General features: G+C 50.7%; 6 protein-coding genes across 6 annotated transcripts; 4 read left to right on the top strand and 2 right to left on the bottom strand.

Annotated features, from left to right (window-relative positions):
* Positions 1–114: 114 nt before the first annotated feature.
* Positions 115–1,259, bottom strand: JN550_004022 (uncharacterized protein; the record flags this gene model as incomplete). Its single annotated transcript, XM_049315492.1, has 3 exons — positions 115–385; positions 473–960; positions 1,026–1,259. The coding sequence occupies 3 exons, from the start codon at positions 1,257–1,259 to the stop codon at positions 115–117; spliced, it is 993 nt and encodes a 330-aa protein (XP_049174044.1).
* Positions 1,260–2,615: 1,356 nt separating this feature from the next.
* Positions 2,616–4,269, top strand: JN550_004021 (uncharacterized protein; the record flags this gene model as incomplete). Its single annotated transcript, XM_049315491.1, has 5 exons — positions 2,616–3,029; positions 3,118–3,139; positions 3,205–3,580; positions 3,646–4,106; positions 4,160–4,269. The coding sequence occupies 5 exons, from the start codon at positions 2,616–2,618 to the stop codon at positions 4,267–4,269; spliced, it is 1,383 nt and encodes a 460-aa protein (XP_049174043.1).
* Positions 4,270–4,748: 479 nt separating this feature from the next.
* JN550_004020 (uncharacterized protein) lies at positions 4,749–5,666 on the bottom strand (the record flags this gene model as incomplete). The annotated part of the gene is made up of 2 exons (XM_049315489.1): positions 4,749–5,041; positions 5,102–5,666. 2 exons carry the CDS (start codon positions 5,664–5,666, stop codon positions 4,749–4,751), a joined length of 858 nt encoding a protein of 285 aa, XP_049174042.1.
* Positions 5,667–12,621: 6,955 nt separating this feature from the next.
* On the top strand, positions 12,622–14,457 carry JN550_004019 (uncharacterized protein; the record flags this gene model as incomplete). The annotated part of the gene is made up of 5 exons (XM_049315488.1): positions 12,622–12,695; positions 12,751–12,773; positions 12,840–13,235; positions 13,311–13,754; positions 13,811–14,457. The coding sequence occupies 5 exons, from the start codon at positions 12,622–12,624 to the stop codon at positions 14,455–14,457; spliced, it is 1,584 nt and encodes a 527-aa protein (XP_049174041.1).
* A 4,651-nt stretch (positions 14,458–19,108) lies between these two features.
* Positions 19,109–21,149, top strand: JN550_004018 (uncharacterized protein; the record flags this gene model as incomplete). Its single annotated transcript, XM_049315487.1, has 2 exons — positions 19,109–19,326; positions 19,385–21,149. 2 exons carry the CDS (start codon positions 19,109–19,111, stop codon positions 21,147–21,149), a joined length of 1,983 nt encoding a protein of 660 aa, XP_049174040.1.
* Positions 21,150–23,768: 2,619 nt separating this feature from the next.
* JN550_004017 (uncharacterized protein) lies at positions 23,769–25,044 on the top strand (the record flags this gene model as incomplete). The annotated part of the gene is made up of 5 exons (XM_049315486.1): positions 23,769–23,930; positions 23,984–24,046; positions 24,104–24,185; positions 24,246–24,800; positions 24,851–25,044. The coding sequence occupies 5 exons, from the start codon at positions 23,769–23,771 to the stop codon at positions 25,042–25,044; spliced, it is 1,056 nt and encodes a 351-aa protein (XP_049174039.1).
* Positions 25,045–27,958: the final 2,914 nt, after the last annotated feature.

The following is a 27,958-nucleotide window of genomic DNA, read 5'->3' as shown; positions in this document are numbered from 1 at the left end:
CGCCTTACATGAACTGGTGTGCGGTGTCACTAGTTATTCTCAGTGGGCTGTACCACCTGCATGTCGCTAAACACACACTCATGGCGGCCCTCTGGTGTTGGAAGCGATAACCTTTTAATCCAACTCTGGCACTGGCAAGTGATCCAAAAGCTTCATCCGTAGTCCGAGCTTCTCCAGGGCTTCCACGGCATTCTTGTCTCGGAGCTCTTCTGTTGCCTTCTCTGTGACGAGCACGAAATCATGCTTCAGGAGCCAGTCCCCCTCCTTGACACCATATTCCGTCGCAGTCGCCTTGTCCACTTTGTCCAAGTCGACAATCAGGCTCTGTTTCACGCCGAACACGGCATCAGATGTCTCGTACGGGTCTCCACGGAGGTATAATGCTCTGCTGATGTCAGTTCATAATGCGTATCAAACGTCGCAATGCATTCCTGAGAAGTCGGGAGACACAAAAGAAAATGGGGAACTTTACGTGATAAGTCGGTCTAAGCCCTCCTTTCCGAACATGAAATGAAGGTGCGCAGGTCTCCAACAATGCCGGCCTAGTTTCTCCAACAGTTTCCCAACCGGGCCGTCGTGCGGTATTGGGTAGCTCACTGGCTTGATGGCCTGGAACCAGAACTGACCATTCTCGTCGCTTTCCATAACACAACGTTCACTGGGACCTTTTTCATCTCGGCCCTCGTGCTGTACATCATAGTGTCCGGAACTGTCCGTCTCCCAGATGTCAATCTTGACGCCCTGGATCGGCCTCCCCTCTGTATCCTTCACCGTACAGATACAGAGAAGAGGCTCTCCCTCCGGATCTTCTGACATGGAGCCACCGTTAGGCATGACCGGGGCGTCGTGGGTGTGAAATGGGCCCAGAACAGAGCCTTCAGTTGAAGCAGGCGGTTTGGGATGGTTGATACTGTCAACCAACAGTGAAAGTCCCAGAACATCAGATAAGAGAATGAATTCCTGTCACGCACCACACAGTTAATCAGTGCTTATCTTCCGGGTTTGTTTATCGGCTTGCTACTTACATGGCGAACGTCACTGCTGATCTGTCCACAGCCAACGAGGAAGTTCAGTGCTGCCATCCACTCGTCGGTGCTAAGGCGAGTCTCTCGCGCAAAATCATGCAGGTGCGTCACGAGGCGTGACATCAAATACTTCAGGCGGGGATCGCTACATTGCCCATTGATGAGATTGGTATTTGGGGTGATATTATCAATCGTAAGATCAAGAAGCGGTGGTCCGCGGTATTCTGAGGCCATGATTGAAAAGCGCCAAATTCGAAGTGCTAAACCGATTGATTGGAGAATGAAGATGTTTGCATAATGTCTCTAAGTTCAAAGAGATGTTTATATTCCGTATTTGAGGCTCATGAGGAGAACGAAAGGTCTACAAATACTTAGGGAGCCTTATGTAATTGATCTGTCATGCCTAGTCATGGGCTTAGTTCACCCGGTTCCCGGCAGATGAAGAGACACTCGGTACAAGAGAGTTCGAAGGGTGCCAGGTTTGCTTAGTCACATGCATTCAACTGAGCGTAAGAAGATACGCCCGAAGCTGGTTGGAGTGATGAAAGCGTTCGTTGAAGATGTCTTGCTCCAATGCTGATGAATTGGCTGATTGTCACTGGTGAGAATTTACACGTCAACACTGAGGTGAGGGGCAGTTCGGGACTCGCAGTCGGGATTGCGGGGTAGAGTTCCTGTCGAGTGGGGTTGGAATACCAGCAAGGTTAAGACATACTTCAGCAACTTACAGTGCTCTCAGACTGACCACGAGGTAAAAGATATGCTAAATTAGATTATTCACGACTTTCGGCGCAGATTTTGGTCTATGACTGTCCGTCGTCCCTGTCGTTATGACGAATCAATTCTCGCTATTCCTATTGGTCCAGAGCAGCCGTTGAGTGAAGCCTTGCTCACAATATTTTCCACTTCAATTTTGCCAGCCGATAGATAGTAAGGCCGTGAGCCAACCAGTGTCGACAACACCCATTGCACTAATTCACTGGAATATGGTTTTGCAGTGTAATTGTATCACATTATCCCCTCTGCCGAGCATCCCGTTGTTATTCGGTGCTCAGTCCTCAAATTTCCGCTACAGTTATCAATGTACCTGAATGCAGAGAAAGAATGGCCCATTAAATGGATTACAGCATCCTCGCGTCGGTTTCGTGTGCCAGTCAGCAGTAGATGTCCGCGAAAGTGACATCATTCACGGCGAGGCAGCCCTCAAGCCCCCAAGCATATCACTCAATGCAGTGCAACTAATACACAGTCAGTGGTGCGTTGTTGGCAGTTGATTGGGTAGGTGAGCAGGTGTGGCACAGCCTTGCCCAGGGCGCAGTCCTTCAGCTATGTCGATCAATACATCGTAACTGGCTGGGGGTTAACAAAGGACAAATTGTTTGAGGAACCGCCCCCTGCAGCCTGATATTTTTATTTCTCTTGGGCCCGTTTCCTTTCGTTGATAACCAGAATTGCGACAGTCTCACGACAGAGGCGATGTGTACTGTTGTCATCCATAAGCTTGTCACATCCGCACTTATGCTCCGATCACCAAACCACGGCCAAGAAATAAAAGAACATACCTGGCTGGATTGCTGAGTATCGTTCGTTATGTCAGAAACCCAGGATCTTATGTCGGTCAATTTGACCCTAGCAACCAACTGGACGGCTCCCAGCTTAAGCTTATTGAACTTCACTTCGCAGGATTGCGATGAAGCCACAGCATGGGCCGGCGCTTCATCAGAAGCATTCGTAACCGACTGGAACAAGATGAGTGAAATTCCACTCGGGCTGTCTATTCCCTATCTGAGGGCCCTCCTGCCAAATTATTGGGCCCCAGCAACTGAGACCGATCTCACCCTTTGGTACATGCAATTGGTCCACAACGAGACATTTCGCAATGCTAGCAACGGCTACAACTTTGCCATGGCTTATTTACTCTCATACCCGATGACTGATGCTTGCGGGAGCATGATCTGCTTGAAGCTCGGTTGGGAAGGAGACCCAGACGTGTCAGGGGAGGGAGTAAGTACTGCTATCATTTGCTGTTCCACCGGGCTCCCCGATGGGAAAGACAGCACCGCTAAACTTCTGTGCTAACCTTCTTGGCCAGATGATCGTCAGTTATTATTTTGGTAAGTGTGGTAGCTTGACGTAGTCAATTTTCCACCCTCCGCTGAATAACTTCCTATACAAACAGCTGCCGGTCTCTCTACCATCTATTTTGCCGTACTCATCTGGTCCATCGTTGGTCGCTTTGGGCATGTACTTCTTGATCATCCTAAGGTTGAAAGAACCGTTAGCTGTTTCAAGGAGTCCATCAACACGTTCCTCGACGCAAGCCTAATATTCTCGGTTGCAATGTTAGGTGCTGCTGTCGTACGATTCGCTACCATTCGGACAGACCCTAATGAGGATCATTCTGCCTATGCCACTCTTGGCTCAGTCGCCATGTCTTCGTTCTCTGTCCTGCCTGCTGTGATACTACAGACAGTGACGGATGGCCAGCGGACCCATGTTCTCCGTCAAATATTATGGTTCGCGGTCATCGTAATGACAGTTGGACTGGACATAATGTCAGTGGTTGTAGAACAGAAAAGCCATCACGAGATCTAGTTGCTAATGGTTGATGATTTTCCAGGTATCGCAAGACGTACAAGGACCCGAGTGATATAGATCCGGATGACTTACGGGGTCAATATCCGCCCTCTCAAATTGCTTGGCTAAATCTCTGCGAGAATGAGGAGTTGAGAGATAGACTCAGAATGGCAGTTACGGGCACTCATGCTCTGCTTGCCATCAACACCCTCTGGTGGGTTTATTATCTTCTCGTCACTGTTCTTCCGCTAGAGGTACGCACGAAAATGGGTGAAACTAGGATTGGGACATTTTTCGCTCACTGCCGTCGCTGGCTCCGGGCGCTCGATGGAATTGCATGCATGGCCATGATGTGGCTGCTACTTTCCCTGTTCGAGAGATATAGGCACTATGTTCAGCTTTTGGCCGGGCGGTCGGACCAAGACACCGAATGGACATTTGGACAAGTTCTGGCACTTGCCACATGGGCGCCAGTACTTGTCGAGTTCTGGAGCATACTACTATGTGAGTACGCCTTGCAAATGAGTACACAGACCATTCTGACATGACTGAATCAGATGGACCAGAGAAGGGCCTAAGTAGAAAGCTTTCGTCTAACTACGAGGTTGTTGCCGTAACTACTTCCGACGGGCAGGAGAAGGGTACACCTAGGGACGATCGCGGCTAATCGTGCCAAAGTGTACGGTCTACAGAGGGATGAAGGAGCACATAGATTTCGAAATTTCGGCCAGAGTTGGAAATGAGGAGAAAAGGATATATCTTGAATCTCATTCAACAAAGCTGGACTGTTAGTATTCGCTGTCAAACCACTAACAAGGGACTCATAGCATTAGTCTCCACTGACTACCTCCTATGTATGGAAGACCCTTAGCTATGAGTTATCGACCCTCTGAACGGATCTCAAACCTTAGAAATTGCGACAATGATGAAGTTCAAGAAATGAAAAAGGTTGCGTAAAGTCTTGACTTGCCAGTGTAACATTCCTTATGTGAAGCAACAGTTCCATCGTATTCTTCGTACCCGTGAATGGCTTTAATGTAGGCCAAGCTTGTTATCTATTTTCGACATAACTGCATGAAAAGGGGATTAGATAACTCAAATATTCTTCGATTGAGCTCAGTTTCCAATCACTGAGCTCCGACTAAATCAGAATTTGACTACCAACTTCTTCGCCGACACTGCACCCTTCTTCAGCATATCTAATCCAGACTGGATGGATTCTAGCTCATTTCCAATAATCTCAGCGTTTGGGGCACATATATATTGCCCTCTTCTCAAAGCCTCAGGCAGATAGTCCTCAAAGACTGCCTTGCTAACCTCATTAAACTCTAGACTCCCACCCCAGACGAACTTCGATCGTACTCCCGTGGCCCTCTTCTTGAACCACATTCTGACCAAAAAAGATAGGAATGTCCACATTCTGACTGGGATAGAGGCATCTGGGTTTGCGGGATTAGGATAGCTCACCATAGAGAGAAACCTGTTTCCTTTGCACTGACCCAGAATGTCAGTACATCTCTCAGCTCCGCCATTCCCTATTGACATAGCGCCAGCGACCAATCTGCCCTTGCATTTTTTGACAATATCTTCCACCAGAGTCTCGGAGTGATAGTCGAATGCTGCCGAAGCACCAAGAGACTTGACAAGATCGAAATTCCGTGGCGAGCAGGTTGTCACGACTTCGTACCCAGCAGCGACGGCGAGTTGAATGGCATTACAGCCAACGCTCGTCGAGCCACCCCAGAGTATCAGAATTTCTTTGATTTTTTCGGAGTTTCCACCAACAGCCGGATGGCGCAGGGCAAGTTGAGACCTCTCAAATAGTCCGCACGCAGCTGTAGACATGGCCAGCGGCACGACAGCTGCCATCTCAAACTCGAGCAAATCCGGGATCATGCTCGCCATATTCTCTTGTACCACAGTGTAAAGTTGATATCCACCCATAACCGAGGTGTTGTGCTTTTCTTCCATGCCAGTTGCGAACGCGAGTACGCGATCCCCGGCCTTAAAGCGGGTAACGTTCGAACCTACTTCAATAACAGTCCCAGCCACGTCGCAGCCCATAACGAATGGGTATTTTACCCACCCGAACAGCAAGTCGCCAAGATTTTGCTTTATATACTCGAGTGGGTTCAATGCGATGGCTCCATTTCGTATGGTAATTTGATCTGCCGCGGGGGATGTGTAGGGTGCGTCTCTTACGGCAAGTGGACGAACTTTGGCTCCTTCCAGGTAGGCGGCTTTATTTTTGATATGAGACACCATCTCGGACAAAAAATTTGCCCTCTATCGACGGAAATCTTTTGTCGTGGCGAGCAATGAAGGTTACAAGGGGTGAAATACGGTGCAGTATGACGGGTTTAGCGTGGCCGAAGGGGGGAAGGTGTTCCAGTTACGGGACTTAGTGCTTTGATGGGTACATGAAGTCGCAGGAGGGCACATTTTGTGAATCACTCTGTCTTTATATACATGGATTCATCCAGCAGTTTGAGCCATCGTGACCCCGGCTTTGCACTCTTCCTACGAGAGGACGTGCATTACACAAAGCACGTGTGGTAGGCTGTTAGCATTGGGCTTTAGACCTCGCCAGGCGTTGCAAATCTCCCTTTCAGGTCAGATGCGTTGCGGTTATCCAATGAGCTGCCAGCGCTAAACCCAGAGCGGTTCTCTGTACGATAAACGATCGCACATCGTACATCGTATGTCGTATGTCGTATGTCGCATGTCGCATGTCGTCCCTCGCCAATCAGAGGGCTGAGTGACTCAATCGCCAGCCGCTGGAAGTACAGTTTCTTGTTCTCACCAGCCAAAGTGTATGACCAGAAGAGTCCTTGGGTCGCAGTCATGACGTCAAAGCAGGATCCTTGCGCAGAAATGTTACAGGATTGCTCTGGATGTAAATCAAAGTCGATAGGTCGCCAGGGCGTGCCAATTACGTACCTTCTTCCTACTTGTGTTCAAGTGAATGTTATAATATATAGTAAATGTACGGTGCACGAGCACATCGGCTTGCTTCCTGGTTTATTGACGTTTGAGAAGGTCTTTCTTTCCTAGATATTATGTAGCTTCAAGTCTGATCAGAACCAAACATATATCCTTTCATTAATTACAAGGACTGTCACGAAGCTTCAGAATTGGTATTTACTAGCTGCTCTCGTCGATGGTCTCGTCACCAAGGTTTTCCGGCCTTCCGACTTTGTTTGTGCCAAAAATATCTTCCACTGGATTGCCACAGACGTGAAGGGCATACCAAATTGCGTTCTCGTGATATTGTATTTTCTACCTCTCTCGAGTGATTGAGTTGCCGGTGAAGGTGGATGGCGTCGCATGTCGAGAGCCAGGTGCTCATTTGGATGGATCGTACACTAAGTTCTTATACTGATGGCAGAGTGAACCACAACCGGTTAGCACTGTTGCTGGATTATACTGGCCCTTCATATCATACGGTTTGATATGAGACTATTTATGACTGCAACGGGCCTAAGAAAAATGCGCTTTATCTCAATTCGCCTGTAAAGGCATAGTTTGACTCAACTCAAGCAGCTATGAGGTAACTATTTGTTGACGGGGCAACAGGATTTACGGATGTTGGACACTCTTGCATGTATGGATAACCACAATTGTCTTAGACACGGTATTTTTCAAAGCGAATCAATATCAGGTCTATTGCTAAGAAACATGTAACGTACCCCCTATCTCCAAGGTGAGTTCTGACCAGAGAAATCACTTTGAAAACCGCAAGTCCGAAGCCGAGCCCTTTAATCCAAGTCCCCCACTTTCATTCTTCATGGAAATCCATCGATGAACAGAAAGAAGGGACTCGTCATTGCTAAATTCAAAGTTTTCCCAGTACTCTACACGGCTGTAGTTCTTGACCGGTGCTGTGCTCCCGTACTGTAGATAGGGTTCTCTGAGCCCTTGAGTTCGTCTCCCACACAACAACAACAACAACAACAACAACAACAACAACAACAACAACAAAGCAAATACAAGAAATAGAGAGAATAAGAAACTATAGGTCTAAATCAGACATCATTCTGAAAGACTAGTTGTGCAAGCATGCGTTTCCTGCGGCGGACAGATCTTTCTAGCTCGCGTGGAAGATGAGGGAGACGCTAGGCCGATACACAATCCTTTTTAGTCATTCATCACACACCAGGCTTGAAATACTATAGATCGTAGAGCTCACCTCAATGTCCACTTGGCCTGTGTTCTTCAATCGTGCAATATGAGCACCACTGAGCCTGACAGTAGGGGTTGAGGCAAGAAGGATTATTTTCACTGTTCTGCGTCCCACACTGGCACTGAGGTGAATCAGTCAACAATGTACAGAAATATATAAAGCTTGATATCTTACGCAGAACCAGAGGATCACTTTCTTTGACTTCTTCTTCTTATCGCCAGGCATGATGGGTGGTGGGAATTAGGGGTAAGCTTTCCGATTGGATATTGTGGTTGATGAATGAAGAGGTCTCGGATTTGAATTGGTAACTGATGGCAGAAAGGATCTTGCTCTCCAGACAGTCCAACACAAGGGGAAATCGGCTTAATATACATGGGAAGCGAGGCAGTGTCAACTGTTGTGAGTTGCCCAAGTATCGTGACACACTTTCACATGATCCAAGTTGTATGCAAGTAATTCAAGGCGAGATCCATCTGTGTTCCCATAGCTACCTTCAAATTACTGATAGATTGGTTATTGGACAAAGCCATACCGACTCATGGTTGACACTGGTCCGGAACCGATGAGAGAATTGCAAAAGTGCAATTTTGGGCGACACCAGAGGCGATGCCGATACCATTCCGGTCGGCGCTGTCTTGCACTGTTCGGTCAATTTAACAAAAAGACCCATGATACCGACAGTTTATGGATGTCAGGTTTATTTGGTTGGTGTTTGGAAGTGAGTAGTGACCGGCCCTGTATTCAAGGTATCCACAAAGGCACCCGGCACTGCCGCCCCGGCTTGTATGGCGGCGCTATGATGTCTAGTAGCGGTCAAAGAGTGAAGCTGCAACTGCCGGAATAGCATTGGCTCGTTTACGGTCTTCTCAATGATGCAGCTTACTTTGTAATGGTATACCGAAATGTTGGCCCCGGTTCTCTCCTGCGCCTATGTTGACCCCAGCTGCCATGGCCTGCCCCCTCAGCCACCCGGTCATGGTATCGGAGGCGCCATTAAATGTAGATTTTTAACACGCATATTTGAACTTGAAGTTTACTTGATTGCTAACGAGGAGCTAAGATACCATCTTTTTACTGTATAAAAAAATTCGGGTTCCCTTGCACAGTGACAAATAAACTCGCTGTGAGGCGACTACAAGAGCGATCTATTAAATACTCTAGAATTCTTCAAAACTACTAGCGGAGGCAGCTCTTGAGTTTATTGCCCAATGAGCGCCTACGGTTCGCCTCTTGGGAGTGATGGCCTCTTGAGGAAGCGTAAATAGAACCTCCAAAGAACCGAGCGCATCTCACTAGGTCTTACGGCTAACTGGTTGGCCATGGCTTAATGGACGGAATTCAAACGTCAAAAAATACAAGGTAGACTCACCTGCGAGAACTGTGTAACTCCCAAATACGTTGCCGCTGACTCTCGTTAGTCCTGAGAATGCATGAACCTTCGTGATGTAACACAAGCAATGAAATCGTGAAGAAAACAGTAAGTAGTGTTATAAGCGCTTTCTATTCAAAAGTAGGTGCCACCCGTGAAAAGTACCACGCCAAACCAAAACTGAGATCTATCCGGTCTATCGCCTCCCTGGTGAAGTCTATATAGTGCAAAAAAGAAGTGCAAAGGAAAAGTGGTAGCGTACAAAGTATAACGAGAAGAACATGCTATCAGTAATACCAAATGGCAACTGTCAAAAGAGAGAGCAACATAGGAAAGCCGCGAAGCACCATTGGTGGAAAAGAAAGAGGCCAGACAAAACAGCATCGCAAACATCTCCGAATGCCGAATCTGGCTCCCAAATTGGTCGACGGCGCTTGACGAGGAGACATGAGTCCCGGGTTGGCCTGAGGCACAGTGAATAAATCTTTTTTAAAGCTGCGCGATTCAACATCAAGCGCCATGGCCGTATGCTAACTCGGCAGCGCCCATACCCTCAACGTCTAACTTTGGGGTAAGCTACATGGCAGTATGAACACTGCTGGCGGCCGCAATCGATGCAGGCTGCATGCAGTCTGACGCTCATATAGGAACCTAGGCAATAGCACTGGGCACAGCTAGTCAGAGTGAAAATTGTTTCAACGTAATATCAAGGTGACTTACGCATTGCCACAGAGCGCCGTTTTGACCCATGATAGGATAGGAGTGGGGAAGGAGTTTCGACGGGGGAGCGTTTTGAAAGTAAGTCCTGGCGAGTAGTCACGAAATGAAGGTGCCCAAATCAAACACTGAAATGTCTTGATACACTTCTGTGGTCTTGAGAACCGTATCGGACGATGTTCCAACCAGCTTATAACCCTCAACGAGCAAATCCTTACCTGGCAGGTATTCCAGCCAGAACGCCCTGCTTTCCATGACCGCAGTTCCTACCGAAAACCCACGTCCCTAAGCCACCGCAAAAATCCCCGAGATCTCACGCGAGGGCGGAACGCAAGGCAGGAGAACATGGCTTGGAGGTGAAGAAGGTCCCGCAAAAAACCCATTGTGCCCAAGAGGATGACAAGGTGGACCGGTGATGGCCGATGGAAATGACCCTCTATTCGGTGAAACCTGTGGTGAGTATAGCTTCCAGAAGGTCCATTTTAGCAAGCATTTGCTCACAGACCAGACGGTTGGACAGCGACGAGTCACGCGGGCAGCTCCGCCAGCAAAAGTGCCCCAGGTACATCATGTCCAGCCTCATTATCCTACCAGTCAGGCTAGTTTGTTCAACCGTTTGGGATGAAACAAGAAGCTTGTCTACAACGACCAACTTATTGCATTGATGGCTCGCGTGGTTGAGTAGCACCGCAAGCTCAATTGGTACCGATACGAGTTGTCGGTGAGGTCAGGGCCGCTGTCATAGGCGGAATATTCTTCGCGTCACCCCAGGTCTTTTTGGACGTAAGTGCGGCGGTACTTTTGTAGTGCGATTGTAGGAAAAGGGAAAATCAGTAGTACGGTATCTTCGAAAAAACAGGGCCTTGATGCGGCTCTGCTGCTGCCTCGGGCAATAATGTAGCCCCCCGGCTAAGCCTCGTCTATGTCGTCCATAGAGCGGTGTGATTGGCGGGCAAGATCTGGGCGAAGCTCACCGAATGAAAGTGACTCGAATAGGGCGGTTTAGGTACCAGGCAAATTTCGAGATGCCAGCATGTGATTGTTTGGTTATTGACCCACCTAACCTGGTGCAATTGATTGGTTCGCTCATAAGGCAGACTGAGATTAGGTCGAAACCCCCAGAGATTGACAGAGGCACCAGTCTGACACCCACGGCGACCGCTCGGTGTGTTATGTAACTGGTGATGATGCCACTCCCCTCGGACTCAAATCCAAGGTCTCTGGTATGGTTGGAAACCGCACAAGCTTTTCTTGAGGTCGGAGCAAACCTACCACCATCTTGGTTCGCTGGACAAGTCGACTGGAAAAATGATAAGCCCTCGTTCGTGGACGACTTGAGATTGCAGGACGGACTTGAAGTGGCTTACTCACACTGATGTATGGGGCGATTATCCGTGTACGCATCCGAGGGTTTCCATGAGTCGGGAAGAAGCCGTCATCCGTCGTGGTATTTATGGTGGCAGGATCATCATATTGATAAGTCGATGCTTCTTTGAGCATATCGTAACAAGATCTCAACTCCCTGGTGGCACCGATCGAAACTCGAAAGAAAGACAAGATGATCTTCGTACTTGGTAGAGGTCACAGGTGTATTTATAAGCCCAGATGGGTGTCGTTCTGAGCCTCAGGCTGGACCAGCACGAGAATATCAGACCATGCCCTTCGAGCGCGTGACTTTGTTGTCACGGGACAACGGCAGCGGCTGTATTTAATGTTGGCATTTGAGACGAAATCCGAGCAAAAAATGATCATCAGAGCCTCGCAGAGCCTCGGGCGACGAAGCTGACTTTCGTAGACTGTAGCAGGCTGATTATCTTCAGATATATGCCCTTCGGTGGTCAGTAAGATGCTGGCGAGGCTCGCATGGTATGGCGTGCTGGTAAGGCTCGGCAAGAGACAGACAACTCCACGTCTGATATGGTTGCAGCCATGAATGAACGATGGTGTGGCCATCCTATAACCTGCTTCAGGTCGGAAAGGTGCTCCACAACCATTGAGACTGCTGTCGGTTGTCGTGTCGTAGCCTAGTACAATTCATGGCGACCTACGTAGATATAAGCCTTCAAGCAACATGGCCTTGGCGATCCTCTGAGAGCAGGCTGCAATCTATCATCATGCTTGGCAGATAGAAGCCTTTGCCAAAAATATATCTGCCTGCAGTCGCGATATGAACTGAAACGTTGATAAGCATGGTAGGAAGTGCCGCGTAGGGCACTGATGCTCTGCGTGAATATACAGTGGCCACAACCTGTGTTAGGTTGGTTTAGGGCGATCATTTGAGAGGTTCTACCCGTTCAGGATGTTGCGTATGCAGTCTCTGTGCGTTAACGGCTCTGCTTTGTGAAATGCTTCGTCATTTTCCCTACGCCTCGGGTATCCCTGTCAATCTACAGGTCTGATATCAGGGTTTGGAACTAGGTAGGGCTTATCGACAAGGTGTATCAGAAAAGTACTATATCGCAGATGGAGACTTGAGACCCAAATGCGCGTCGTCCTGGTGAGCGGGCAACACGCGAAAATAGGAGGGCCCAGTGGCAGTGAATCCAGAGCAATGCGGCTTGCATACCACACAGAGCGAAACCTATGCACCTAACTCGGCGTAGGGCTCAAGGCGTTACGTATGACCATGTGTATGTATAGGATGCTTACTTGACAGTAGCGTGTATGTTGCAAAATGCACGGCGGCTTGACATGACCTGAGGTTGGTAGATTAGGACAGTTGGGCTTCAGCGCGAGTAGCTTCTTACAGGATGATGCTCACCAACCAGCGTCTCCACCCTACACCATGTCCAAGCAAGTACAACATGAAGTGGTCGAAAGATAGGTAAGTACGTCTACAGAGCTGACAGTTTGTCGTCATATTGTGGTTCCCGCCACAGCAGCATGCACCAGGCAGGTGGTCGTTAGCTATTTGTTAACGACAAGGTACAGTAGCTTGGAGAAGTGAAGCGACCGTTGGACCTTGCAGGGGGTTGGGTTGGAGGTGGCCTATTAGCGGCCAGTGGCCGTGCGGATCCGTCAGCCATTGGAAACGATGGATGTGGCACCGAACCCAGGGAAAGCTTGGCTTCGGCCCCAATTTCCGGTCTCATCTCCAAGCCGGAATTGCGACGGGCCCTGTCTGCTTCCAGTCAATGCTTGTCATCTGTGCGCCTGTCTGGTCTCTGCGACGACGTCCATCGTCGCGTTCGGAGAAACCGGCCCTGCAAAACCCTCCTCCTCCTCGACGTCTGCCCTCAGGATGCATTGGTGATGTCTGCTGAAAGCGTCAGAGCCTCGTCGCGATGGGCTACCCGTTCGATCCCCCTGGTGCTCGCTGTATCTATAGGATACGCTACTTACGTCACAGCTGCCCGCGTCTGTGGTATGTGTCTTCCTCGCCGTTGCCTCCCTGTGCAAGACCGAGCATGACAGGCTCACCTCTTGTGAACGTCTACAGCCGACTACCTCATTAATGATCGACGCGACACCGGCCCCGCCATTGCCATCCTCGTCCTGTACTTCCTCCTGCTGCTTCTCATGATCGCAGCGTACCTCCGCACGGTGCATATGATCAACACCGACATCCCCGTCGTTCCCCTCGGCCCGTTAGCTCTCGAGCGGAAAGCCAACGAGAAGAGACACTCAGACAACCATCGTAGCGACGGTGACCTGGAAGGCCGGCCTTATTATGCTGCCCCCGATCCGAATCCCGACAGTCCCGGCCTGGAACAGTTCTATACCAAGGATGTCTTCGTCTGCGAGAACGACGGCAGGCCCAAGTGGTGCTCCGAGTGTTGCAACTGGAAACCCGATCGAGCGCACCACAGCAGTGAGATCAATCGTTGTGTGATGCGCATGGACCATTACTGCCCATGGGTTGGCGGAATGATTGGGGAAAATTGTAGGTGGCGATAAGAATTCTGTCGTATGCTTCTAGGGATACTAACGCTGCCCCAGCATTCAAGTTCTTTACCCAATTCACCATGTACACATTCTGTTTTTGCGGCGTTGTACTAGGAGCAGCCGGCTCTACCCTGAAAAGGGAGGTCTATGACGGTGCCTCAGCAGACCCCCACCTCATTGCGATTCTTGCAATCGCTGGCTTCTACGGGCTTTTCACTTTCTTGATGACTGTGACATCCTGGAGATATATAGCCACAAACATGACGAATGTGGATATGCTAGGAGCCAGACGCAAGGTCTACCAACTTGCGGTCCGAATTCCGCGAGGCAGTGGAGCTACGGAAAAGTACCACACCGTGACTTATCCCTTGCCAAACCCAACGCAAATGCCCAATGGGCAGCCAGATGCCGGAAGAGATGCCCTAGCAAACCGGACTTTTGCGATATTGAAGACAGACCCCGGCGAGAATCCATGGGATCTAGGAGTGTGGGAGAACTGGAAGGAAATCATGGGCCCGAACGTACTGGACTGGTTTCTTCCCATCAGGAGATCGCCATGTACTAATCACGACAATCATGAAAGTTTCTATCGTATGGGCTCGCTACTGAACAAAGTTCGAGCAGAGTACGGCATTGATGCATTACCCGAAGACGAGACAGGTCGCATGGAGTTGCGGGATCTAGGAGGGAACAGGTCTTAACAAGCATATCAGATACCCCCTTTGGAAACTTGGCGTTAGTGGTTTGCGTGTGTATTTAGAATAAATCCCCTCCATGCGTTCTGGCGGGCGGTAATGACAGACTGTGCCATTTGGGTGGCACAATACTCTTAATCGCTAATAACTCAACATTTATCCGTTGCCTAGACCAACCCCCCTTGTATATCGCGCCGACACCTTCTTGCCCTCATTGATCTCTCCGTGTACTTGTTCCCTCCGCAGGTCATCGACAAACAAGCTTCACGGAACCTCCATCATTGTCATAGGCAATGCAATTACTGACAAGAACTGCAACGGGGATGACCGCACGTTTGGCAGACATCTCTGCTGCCATCACTTTTGCTGGTGAATGTTGTCGTCTCATTGCATTCGCAGCAATGATGTTGAGTTTCGCTTGTGGTGTTGGTCGACTCCTCATGGTCGGGGTCTTGAGGGTCTTGCTCGCACCTTTGATCCATTAGTCGCCCGTTTTCCAGGTTAGCATGAGTGCCTCACATCTTGCTTTGTCTTCGTGGAAGCGTGTCTTGGGGTGATTACGCTGGGGAGGCAAGATACTGCGGGTTATTAGGTCGGTTGTCGTGATTCGTGTTATGAGAGATATTGTGTGTGTACGGGTGTTGATCTCTCCTTGCTCGCTCGGCATTTTTCCAGCTCTTGATCCAACATCAGAAGTCTATATATACTGCGAGTAGAGGCAGAGGCACCGATAGGAGACCCACGCGGAACGTTGCCTCTGAGGATCGGGGCGGCCATCCCATCGTCGTCATCACTAAGCTGTTGCGCCTCTTCAGGATCACATTTGAGGTGCCGCACGATAGATTCCAGTGACCGGAAGTCGAAGAGCCTCGACTGACTCACCGTGAGGCGGCATTGACAATTTGATGCATCTCACCTATCCTAATGTTTTAGAGAGGTGTGCGGCTAACGTGGCTTTGCTGAAGGATCCTTTACTTGAAGTAACGTTTACTGGTCTCCTGATCATCCGGAGAATATTCGCACTGATGGGTTGGGGGTTGGGATGGGTACAACAACATGGCATCAACTCTGCCACACACACTTGCAAATTTGGAGCAACTGCGTTGATTCTAGGGACACATTGGTAGCCTGTCTGTCGGGTCAGACCTTAAGCCAACGAATGGACCACTATGTCAGCAAGACATATTCTAGACCATCGCGATATATTTGTTTAAAACAACAAGAGTTTCCTGGTTTGATGCTTGGTTTCAATAACAATTGCAGTTTGATTGGAAGGATAAAAGCCCATCGGGTTGCTTATACCCCTATTTGGGGGATTCAAGTGGTAGCCAAGATAATCCTGAACTCTGACTTGCGCCTCTTTGGGGTTACGATGCGACTGGAAGTGGGAAACGACTGAACCATGCGAACTTGCTTGACGATTTCAGGTCAAACAACTGTAAGAATGCAGGCACTAGGCTGTCTTATGCTTTACGGACGTGGGATATTTTGGTGGCATCCGTACTGCTCGTCTTAGCTGGGAAGTTGCTGTGGAGGCAAGAAAGGTAGTGTCAGCGCCTTTCGGATAGCGCCAACTCCCGCATCCATTTTGGTCCTTTCTGATCTTTTTCGTTCAAACTACACGGCGTAGGGCTGTAAATACCAGGGGCCCAGACGATCATTCGTGGCCATTGGATCGCCAGTAATCCGGTGTCTCACAGGTAGGACAAGAAGGCTGCAGGACTCCAGAGCCTCATGCAGATCGGACGGTGAGCCTCAGCCCAAACCACTAACTCATGTACGTCGTCGAACATTTCAAACGTTCCTCTCTTTCACTTGATGGTTCTGCAAGGGACCATCATAAGGATACCAGCTGGGCAAGATCGGTTTGGTATCATCATCCACGTACCATTTCTTGAGCTATGTTTACCAAAAGCATCTCCACACCGGTTTCGGTCATTCAATACCTCACGCGGTCTAAATTCAGCCTATGATATATGCTCGGCAGGATCATTGCGGCGAAGCTCAAAGGTATGAAGGGAACTATACTCAATGCTATTTGCGTGACTCCTGAATCGTAGGGGGCTAGATAAGAAATGGTGATCAAATCCTTCGACAAAGTGCGACGAGCTTCAATTCTTCGTGCGCATCGACGTAGGCTTAGCCAAGCATAAGTCCTTCGTGCGTGTTGAGTATCCAAACAAGCTCAACAGATATGCGAGTTAGAGCCCCCCAGGTTATTACATTCTCTGAGATCCAATTGAATATGCCACGAAAAGCACAGGTACGCTCTCAAATGACTCCTCACGGTTCTCTGATAACTAACTACTGCAATTGTTTTAATATAGGTTTGTGGTTTTCAACATCTTGGCATGCTAGGAAACATTCGCGCCAGCACTGCCGGGGGCAAGCATCTGGTCGACCAGGCTCGCGCTGGCCCCCCTCCCCTCCTCATACCCACCAACATGACTGCCGCATCACCTCGTGGACCCCACGATGCAACCGCAGTGAGTTGAGCTGAATCATGATCTGCAGTACGCGTTCTGGGTTTGAAACCCACACACATTCTTCCTAGCCATGGAAGACTACCACTATTGAGGGTTGGAAGCGCCGTCGAACAGATTGCTTGTCAATGGCGGAGATCCCGGACCAAACAGAGGCCAGGCCGTCCCTCCATCGACACGCTGTGGCACCAGAAAGAGCCGCATGGCTTGTGCCACTCTGATCTCTGCCGTCAGATACGGGAACAAGTGGCCGCAGTCTCCAAGATCGTGTGGCACCTATTCCAAGCAACGGAAAGTTTAGTCACATGCTTTATAATCCACAGCCCATCCCACCGGGATGCCCCTACAGATTAATCACGTAAGCCAATCTGCAACCTGTCATCCGGCACTGGAACAGTAGTACACCGAGGCGGATTGCACCTTGCAATATCAAACATGCGTCAAAAAAGGAGGCGGTGACACCCCTTGTGGGAAAGTGAACATCCGCGGGTGATTTCAATCCGCAGTGGCTCGAGATGGTGCATCCTTGATGCTACCGACGATCACGGGCTTCTGCGCCCGCTACGAAATTACCATATACTCGGGACCAGGGACTCTATATGACATACGCATCTTCATTAAGCCCCTGCAAGGAAATTATGTACATATGCGTGGTATTTCTGATAGTCTGCAGGCGAGTTGGAGACCTGGGTACTAGCGGAGGCAATCGGGATCACGTATGTGGATATCATCTAACCATATGTGCAGCCACTGCAATGTAAACACATTGAGTAGAATGTAGAAACGAGTGTGCTTGACAAGCCTCGGTTAGACCCGGTCTCTTCTACCTTGACCATGAGAAAGAAGCTTCTCTAGTCTGCACCGATTTCTGGGCTCTCCTGTATTCAGAGAACCTCACCATGGTTCGCGCTTCATCAAATCTTTTTTTTCCGCAGTGAACAAGGGCTCATAGATTTTTCTACTTAAAAACACAGGAAAATGCCTAGGGGACGAAGACAGTTAAGCGTTCGGGAATGTTCTTCAATTTGAAGACTGAAATCCCCCAGTCTGACTGATCAGGCTCTGGTAGTACCGCACATTCAGCTAAGTAAAGTCAACACGAAGATAAGTGGTGATTGCCAGGAGTGTCTAGTAGACGATGTACGTTTTGGGTGCTCTAGTGTGGCCTGTCAGGGGCTTCAGAGGCGTTGCTGTACCTGTAACGAGGGCACGGCTGATCTTAGCCGCCGAATAGAAGGAGGCTTGGCCCAGACTGACATCTTCGACACTATTTCGCCGTTCTTCGCAAGTTTCACTTACTCACAGATGGATCTGCCTTGCGCCGTGTAATGAGGTTACCCAGCAACGAAAAGTGACAGCGGTTGTCACTGAATATATACAGCGAGAAACCCCAAATTAAGAAACGGGCCACGAACAACTAGGATGGCGAAATGGTTATCTTCGGTACGCTCTTGTGCTTCACTTCGCTCAACGAGATGCAATGCGGGTCTGATTTGGGTGTGAGTGATGTGACACTCATGGCGCTGTACATCTTCAAGATTCCAACGAAGCACATGCTCCTGCGCGAGGCCAACAACCAAAGACGAGGCTTATGACGGGGTCTTGGCTGCCATTCTTTTCAAAGTAAATCGCTTCCGGGACGCCCGGTATCTCCAAGTCCAATGGTATTACTCCTTTTGCAAACGGACTGTTGCCTTCCACTATCTGACATCAAAGTACCCTCTGGCAAGCAACACATGCGACTGCCTGAGTAGCCAATTGAAGCTCGGGATTCAGCTTCAGCAATCGTAATGCATGCAGTCTCTGAAGTTTCCTCCTCACAAATATGTCAAATTCAGTAACAGGCCTCCCAAACGGGCTGAGACCTAATTCTTTTGGTGACCAGAGGTCAAAGGCTAAATCTAGTTGCTGGCGCGTGGATTTGACGTCGTAGACTTTCCCCACTTTTTACTGAATTGCGACGCGGTCTTCGCGCCTTGGTCGAAGCCAACGACCAACGACGCCCTTCTCAGGTTATGGACCCTGCAGTGTGGCACACCTTCACAACCGTACATGCTTAGGTATGCGATAAATCACATCGCACAGAGTATCCTGTTGTGTGATATGTATGCGCCAGCAGCTCAACTCCAACCCAAAATTTACCTTACCCACCTGATGCCGCTTCGTCGTTGGCCATGCCTTCCTCTCCCGTGTTCCGGGACTCGTCTCCGGCCTATGGGGCGATTCGCCGGAGATCCCGGTTCACCTACAAGCAGCTGGGATCCTTGGCGTCCTATTCCACCACATCCCCTCTGCGAGTGATCGCTCATATCGATCTCGATGCGTTCTACGCTCAGTGTGAGATGGTGCGGCTTGGGACACCGGAAGACCAGCCCCTCGCGGTTCAACAATGGTATCAGCCAATCCTAGTCACGTACATCTCGCTAGTACAAGCTCTCACCCTTTCGCAGGCAAGGCCTCATCGCTATCAACTATCCGGCACGCACATTTGGCATCGGACGGCACTGTACTGTCACGGAAGCTCGCAAGTTGTGTCCTCAGCTTATTGCGCAGCATGTAGCGACCTGGAAGGAAGGAGAGGAGAAATGGGCCTACCACGAAGACGCAGCATCTCATATTGGAACACACAAAGTTTCACTGGATCCCTACAGGCTCCAGTCGAGGAAAATCCTTGCTCTCATCAAGGACTTCTTACCTTCAAATCGGCAAAAGGTCGAGAAGGCTAGTATCGACGAGGTCTTTCTTGACTTGTCCGGCCAAATCCACGGCATCCTGTTGGAGAGGTTCCCAGAGCTGGGTAACCCCCCGCCATATGACGACCCTTCAGAAAACCTACCATTGCCTTCGATCACGGCGCTCGATTGGCAAGCAGATGCATTAGTTGATCTTGACGATATTGAAGCTGAAGCAGACGACCCCGACTGGGATGATGTGGCCATACTCATTGGCTCAGAAATCGTTCGGGATATACGAGCCGAGGTCCGCCAACAGCTTGGGTACACTTGCTCCGCTGGCATAGCGAGTAATAAGATGCTCAGTAAGTTGGGTTCGGGTCACAAGAAGCCCAACCAACAGACAGTTATACGCAACCGAGCGGTGCAGCACTTTCTGTCTGACATGAAGTTCACCAAGATCAGGAATTTGGGAGGAAAGCTTGGCGAGCAGGTTGTCTCGACATTTGACACGGAGACGATCAAAGACCTACTGGAGATACCCGTGGAGCAGATAAAGCTCAAGCTAGGAGATGATACGGGGATATGGCTTTACAATACCATCCGTGGGATTGATGCTAGCGAGGTGAATTCGCGCACACAAATCAAATCAATGCTCTCGGCCAAATCCTTCCGACCGAGCATTAACAATGTCGAACAGGCCTACAAGTGGCTCAGAATCTTCGCGGCCGACATTTTCTCGCGATTGGTCGAGGAAGGGGTACTCGAGAATAAGCGACGGCCCAAAACCATTAACCTATATCACAGGCACGGAGGCCAGACGCGGTCACGCTCAACTGCTATCCCCCAAGGGAAGAAGCTTGACGAGGCTACCTTGATCGATCTCGCCAAGAGCTTGATGAATCAAATCGCCTCGGAGGGAAGAGTGTGGCCGTGTGCAAACCTAAGTCTAAGCGTCGGCGGGTTTGAGGATGGTGTCGTAGGCAATATGGGCATTGGCGCATTTCTAGTGAAGGGCGACGAAGCAAAAGGACTCAAGACCCAATCTGATGCGTCAACACCATCTTCTGATAGGCCCGAGAAGAGAAGACGGGTCGAAGGGCCAAGTATACAGAATTTCTTCAAGAGAGATTCGCCTTATGGGGCCACGGAAGACAATGACAGCATCGAGGATGCAGATGAACACCAGACCCTCCGTAGTCTTGCGTCTCACGATGCGGAAGACTCCAGAAAAGAGGCGGGGGAGACGGATTTCGTTACGACGAAGAGCTCTGAGACCCGACAGTTGTCAATCACAGACTACATGTGCTCGCGCTGCAATGCAGGTCTTGAGACTGCGGAGGCTCTCCAAAGTCACCTCGACTGGCACTTTGCGAAAGACCTTCAACAGGAGGAGGAACGTGGCAGGCCCGGATTTGCCAGTCACACATCGGTTCCAAGCGATCAGAAGCAGAAGAAGCCCGGTGCACCATCGTCGAAGAAGTCCTCGCGCGGTAGCAACAGTAAGCTCGAGCAGGGTCAGAGTAGGCTGAAATTTGGATGACCACTCAAGGCGCAACCCGAAGTCAATAATGCGGATGTATTCAGATCAGGTGGATCTATCCGTCCCGCCATCCAACAACAGCGAATAAGCCGGACGACCACGGCCTCTGAAGTGGCAGGTTGACAAGGATTCTGTCATCCATCCCGGGGCGCCGAATGCCGCAGACTACGAATAGGGAAAACCGCGCCCTTTTAGAGCACTAGGAGATTATGGGGCGTCTCTATGCGTGGATCGCGGTGATGGGACAAGATAGTCAGGGACCGTGGCCGCTGCGTGGTTGGTTCTCTGGAAATGTCGGTCTGCACGTCTACAAGAGCACAGGCGACAAACGGATCTCGCGGGGTTCCTCCGGCTGCAGCTGTCTGTGTTGCAGGACGCACCTCTGAGCTGTGACACTTGGTCGCGGTGTATCTCGCAGGAGTTCGGTAGAGGCCCATGCTTCTACTATGTGGAGGAGCAGCGTCGAGAGTTTGGAGGATTAGTTACTATTGTACTGAGCACCAGCAGCTCCCGGCAGCAGAACGCCCCTGCTCCCGGGGTCGCTTCCCAACATCAAGGGCATTGTCGTGTATAGACGGATGGTTCCAAGACAACGGTCGCGGTTGATGCAGATTGACAGGCACGATGCAATTGCTCCGTTTCACCTGCTGCGGGTGGCGTTGCAAGGCGACCGACCAAGATGTCTATTCCCTTGGAGCTGGCCTTCTAGATGGACGTCGTGTCACGGAAATAGATGCCGCGCGCGGTGATTGGCCGCTACTTGGGCACCCACTAGACTGCAGCATCTTGGGCCCTGGCGCATTGATACCCAACCTCGAAGCAGGCAACTCCCAGCCTGCCTCCACGATGACGGTGCCGCAGCAGAGTGGCTTCGGAAAACACGTTGCCAGAGTTATCTGGCTCTCCGTCTGCTTCGCAGTGGTGGGATCCAGTCTGGGCGCTTCTGGGTATCCATCATGATGCAACTCAGCTGATAAAGTTTCCACCACGAGTTCCACTGACCAAATGCCGCTCCGAGATCAGTTCCCGTGGATGACGACAAAACGTGAGGCCCTCTAGGGTCATGCTACGAGTATTATATCTGCTGCCGGCCCGTTAAGAACCTGCCACTCAAGACGCTGCTGTCCAGGGGAGCCCTTGGTCCATAGGGTATCAATGGTGAGATCTGCAAGTGGTAATACAACGCGCCAAACCATATTTGCCAGCTAGTGTCGTTGAAACGGTATATTTGTATAATAGCCACTTTGCTTTCTCGTGCCCCATCCAGGAAGTTTTCCAGAGGATCTCTCTTGTCATTCTTCGCTGCAGTCACTATCGCATAGTTGCGTTGGGGTCCGTGTCCCCTTGTCTCACTACGGACGACCGCGCCATCACGGTCAACCAAAAGGGTAATAACGGCTACCTTCAGGCTTTTGCCCGCCTCACGAGCTTCTCTGACCCAGTGCAGCGTCTTTGCCAGGCAGAAAGAGACATGAGCCGTACCATCGTCTGTCGGAATTCAAACTCTACAGGACCAACCTCCATCTTTGAAATAAGGCACACGAGACATTCTAGCAGCTCGCCTGCCTCGAACTAGAGCACCTCTTATTGCCGCCAGGCCCGGAACCATTGGGCGCTTCTTGCACGTCTCGCTACAGTCGCTGTCCTTGCTCCAGGAGCATTCTTAGTGGTAATTCACCAGCCACACAATCCGTTCTTAAAACCGGAATCCACTTGGGATTTCGCCTCACAAACGACGATCACCGTTGCTTTCGTCCGTTGGGCATTACCTGTCAATCACCGGGACAGGGTAATACCAGCCAGTCCTGCCTGCATCTGTTCTGCGCGCCCAAACGCCAGACGGCCAGTCTTCTGCAGGCTCTACCGAGCCCACCACCATTCCTTGCTAGGCTCACTAGATCTGTTCTTGTCACTTCTGGTTCGTTGCTCCGACCAGGCTGGCTGCCCATTTCAGCTTTGAGGGCCTCATCCTCAGCCAACCAGACGCTCCCACGCGCACGTCTGATCACACAGTAATACCGCTCCACCACCGCCGCTGTTGTTGAGCTCATTGGTCATCTCGTTACCGACGAGAATCCTGCCTGCCTGCCTGCCTGCCTGCCTGCTTGTCTGCCCGCCCTCCATCGATTGCGCTCCAGCGCACTCCCGTTCCAGGGCGCTCACTCGAGGGTACCCGGTGCTCTCTCGCAGTGCTACCACGCCGCTTTTGCTCTCGGCCCATTGGGTAAGGAAGCGTGTCCACTCAGTCGGTTGCCACCCGTCCAAGGATTGGGCTTAGACTACCGAACCATCCCTGCTCAACCAACGACGTGACCCCTTGGGAGTCTTGTCGGGTCTCCCAAACCCTGAACAGAGACCGTACCGGACGCTAGTTGGGACTTCCAGCCCGTCCACTTCAGACCCCACCTTAAGCCAGCCCAGCGCCTGGCCCTTCGCTTTTCTCCTCTTCACCACCCTCCTCCTCAGCAATTTTGGTCGGCCTGTTTCTATTCACGTAGTACTTCGTCCCGAGTTTTTCGCTTCTCCCCGTGGACGCATCTCCTCCTCCCTCCCTCCCCTTCCCGCCCTTCGTCGTCGCCGTCGCGGATCTCCTCTCAACCTCTTGGTCATCATCCCAAGATGTCTTCGCGACAGTCGCGATCGAACCAAGCCCCGCCGCCCGCGTCCGGCCGACAGAATGAATACTTCGTACCCAGGGACGGGATCGACCGTGAAGTCATCACTGCCGATGTCTGTCGCTACCTAGGCAACGACGCCCTGGTGCGCCCAGGCGTCTACGAGGTAATGCCTTGTGTCTCTCCGTGTCGACTACAAGAGCGCTGACCTTGGTGCAGAGTCCGCAAACGGGCCAGGTCGTCCAGGGCTACTACATCACAGCCTACAGAAATCTAACCTCAGTGAGTCCTCTGTCCAGTTGTCACGTCGTCGCACTGGGCTAACCAATCCGTTACCAGGCCATGATCGAAGATTTGAAGGCAGACTCTGCGCGATGGGACCAAGAAAGGCGGCAGCAAACTGCGCGCAATCCCGTTGGAGGTACCATGGCCTCGAGAGATCAACCTGGAATGTTCATCCAGAAATCTAACTCCCCAATAGTGCAGTACCGTAACTCGGCCACGCACGAATCGCGCCAGTACTACGGGCCTACAGGAGGTGCCGATTCCACTTACCAGGATAACTCCCGGGACTCGTATGATGCCACCCCTAGATATCCAGGCACTGGCAGTGCAGGATATTCCGGGGCTTCTGGAGGCTATCCACCTCAGTCATATGGTGGGAACCAGGGTGGGTATGGCGGCCAAGGGGGCTATACCACAGCCCAGCCGCAACAATTCGCCCAGTCGCCTGCAGATGTATCCTACCCAGGAGGTGCTGCAATGTCTGGTTCTGGATTCGGCCAGCCGAGCGCGGAACGACCCTACACCCAGACCGGTGCACACATGGCTGTCAGAGGTGGCGATACACCGATGTATGGTACTAATGACCCATATGCTGCCAGTCCCAGGGACAGGATACCAGTGACAACAATGGCACAAGGCCGGCCGACGTATGTAACGTCGGGACCGCCGCCGTCACAGGGATTTCCTGCTGCCGCATTTTCGGGCTCACAATTTGTCCCGACCGACTCGAGAGACCCTTTCTATGGACGCGGTACGTATATCAAAGCCTGATCTTTCCGGGAGCGTCGTCTGATTTTTTAGCTTCGCCAGCAGGCAACCCAGCTTATGGCACCACACATGATTCACAGTATGACACAGCTCCTGCTCCCCGTGCCTCGGCGCCTCCTTCCAATGCTCAGATGGCATCCAGCGGATCTTCCTCGCGCCATAACCGGGAGAGCGTTGAGCGTGACCGCCATGCCGAGTCGAGACATCGTCATCGCAGTGGACGGTAAGCCGCCAAAAGGGCCCTTCCACGGGATTCATGGACGAGACCACCAGTCTCACGCCTGAACGTGATGAATGTCCTCTCTCAAGGCCCGTGGATTGGAACCAACACAACCCCATGGATTTCCCCCGGATTCAGCTGCGTCTCATGGACAGGCCTGCATACACAAGGCTCTTGCCGAGCCCCCCAGGAGTTGCAAGTTTGCATTCTTGATATCACACATTTTTACTCTGGCCACTACGGATCTTTACACCTCTTTCCCGGACATGGTCTATTTCAACTTTTTCTTTTGCATATGGATTTCAGCCAGAACGGATACGGCGCAACGAGGGGAACGTTCACGATTTGCATACGGATGAGTCGACTTGATCATGATCATCTCTTAATGTTTTTGCGAAGCTGGCCTGCTCTGCATTATACCAAATGGGATTTGGCACGGGAAAAGGACCCTTCAACTGATTGATGACTTTGAAGAATATCACCCCTATCACTTGCTGTCCGGATTCGGCCAAAACGAGGGAGGCTACCTGCTTTACTTTTTTGCCGTTTCTTGTTTCCGGTTTCCTGGCCGCTGGCGCGTGAGGACAAGAGTAAGATCTTGATTGGGTTGATTTGCTAATAGATAGGGCACGAGATCCGGACAGCAAGGTGAGTATGGGACAGCGTGTATATATATCCCAGCCTCAGTGAAAGGATTTCTCAACAACCCAACCCGTTTTCGTGGTTTTCTTCTCTTGCCACGTTCGTTGTTCGATACTAACAACAGCTTTCTCAACCCATGGAAGGAGGACCCTTTGGAATCACCAGTTTCAGGAGCCACCAGCAGAGGAGCCACCGCCAGGAGTCACCATTAGGAGCCACCATCAGGATTCACCGTCAGGATTTCTCATCAGGGTTTACCAACAGGAGTCACCAACAGGATTACTGGAAAGCGAACCTCGTGAATATACCTGGACTGGATTATCAAGGAGTTTTGAGAGGTCACCTTACCTCGATTATGGACTACAGAACATGCCCAAACCTGTTTACTGCTATCTTCCTCATTCACGTAATGGGCCACCCAAGTCATCTGGAACTCATCGGAAAGAAGAGTACTCTTCGACCCTGGATTAAAGATAAATTATACTCGTCTCTCATGGTAGGTACCCTGACTCAAGTTCATCACCGAGATCCCTGGATTTTGGAGCCTCGACCTTTGGATTTTGGATCGCTTGCTCTTGACAGCGTTTCGTGGGCAGGCACCCTGCTTCGGATACGACAACTGGAGTCAAGTATTTGCCACTTGTTCTCCCATTCTTTGGATGTAAATGCGTCCCCAGATGCTCTCTCCTGGATTCGACAGTTTGTTGCTAGGTCTCGCACTTTCGGAAACGGCATTGACCTCAGCAGAGACCACACGTGGACGTCATACCGGAAGATCACAATCCAGGACCAACGGCATTCGTGATGGATCACCCCCGCATGGCAACTCCCAAAGAACTACACAAACCTATGGACTATCATGATGTATCAGGAGCCATCCAGACTTAGCAACTCATGGCATATAAGCCAAAACCGTGTTGTCGACAGTGTCAGTTAACTGTTTTGTTTTTGTTTTGTGTTCTTTTAGTCTTCCACCTCCTGGAACCACTTCATTTTCGACTTAATTTACCCAAGCCCAAGCGGGATACTAACCGACGCAGGATCGACCAAATTCTTATAGAAGGATGGAGCTGTGCTGGGTTTTGGGAGAGTTGGGAGCTGGACTTGGTGGTTTCTTGCTGAGCTGGCAAACTAAACCAATACTTCTGATATGATGAGAGGGTGGACATGGGATAGGGCTCGATCATAGCGGTCAGTTTGATGACCAGGCAGACTGGAGACTGGGGTTTCACTACGGGCAAACCAGCCGCCCTCTTGCTTGGATAGACGAGTGAGTTGATACAGGAGTGTACCTCTTTTCGGAGATGAAGAAGAATCTTTCCCCTCCCCTACAAATGCTCCTTTGCGTGCGCCAACTGCTGCGCGAACCGTGAAATGCTACTGCTATCTGACTGGGGAAGCATCGCTTGACCCGTAGCGGATGAGTCATCCGGCCCCCCTAGGCAACAGGAAAGCACTGCGATGCAAATGTACGATTGGATGGATTTTGAAGGATCAACGGCGCTGCCATAGCCTCAAGCACCCGTACATAACATGCAACTAAAGAGTACTGTATCACATGGTGACTGAACGAGACCCTGTCCTGAATGGTCGAGTTGGTAGCCGCAGGCAATCTCCAAAATGACTATTGTTTGCTTCGCGTGGTGGTTCGATTCCTCCGATGACCGATGAATTATTTTTTGCTCCTGTTCTCAACAAGGCCCAAGTCAGATACTAAAATGATATTGTATTGGCTGCTTATGACTTTTGCAGTCCGATGACCTTTTACACGGGTGCCGCATCGGAGAGCGGCCAGTTCAGGATCTCTGAAGAAGCTGAAGGGGCATGCACTAGCAGTGTACGTCAACCTTGTCCTTGGCGGGTGAAGACGAAAGCCTGGTATCCAGCTTTGCGTCGATCGAGTCAGACAGCAGCCCATCTGCTTGTCAAAAGTCTCTCGAGTTAACACATAGGAATCGCGAGCGGGCCGTGGGGCAGATCAGATCTGTCACCGCCTCCAGTCTCGAGCGGCGGCCGTCCACGCCATATAGCGGGGTTTGCAGCGACTCGGGAGTCCCTTGCTTGCATGACTTGTGGCGCACATTGACGAGGCGTGCGCCCCCGGGCGACTGGACAGACGCAAGTCAACAAAACATGGAGATCAAAATGTGGGAAAAGACCAAGGCGAGTGATCATTCTGGGAACGACTATAGAGAGTATAGAGTATTTACGCCACAGAATCCTAAAGGCGCTGTAGCGGGGTATTTGTGAAACTGTAGACCATGTCCAAGGGGAGGTGT

Source organism: Neoarthrinium moseri (assembly GCF_022829205.1).
Source record: "Neoarthrinium moseri strain CBS 164.80 chromosome Unknown scaffold10_Wmoseri_CBS_16480, whole genome shotgun sequence".
In the NCBI taxonomy this organism is placed as follows: domain Eukaryota; kingdom Fungi; phylum Ascomycota; class Sordariomycetes; order Amphisphaeriales; family Apiosporaceae; genus Neoarthrinium; species Neoarthrinium moseri.
The sequence above is the reverse complement of the archived record's forward strand: the minus strand, read 5'-3'. Positions and strand labels throughout refer to the sequence as shown.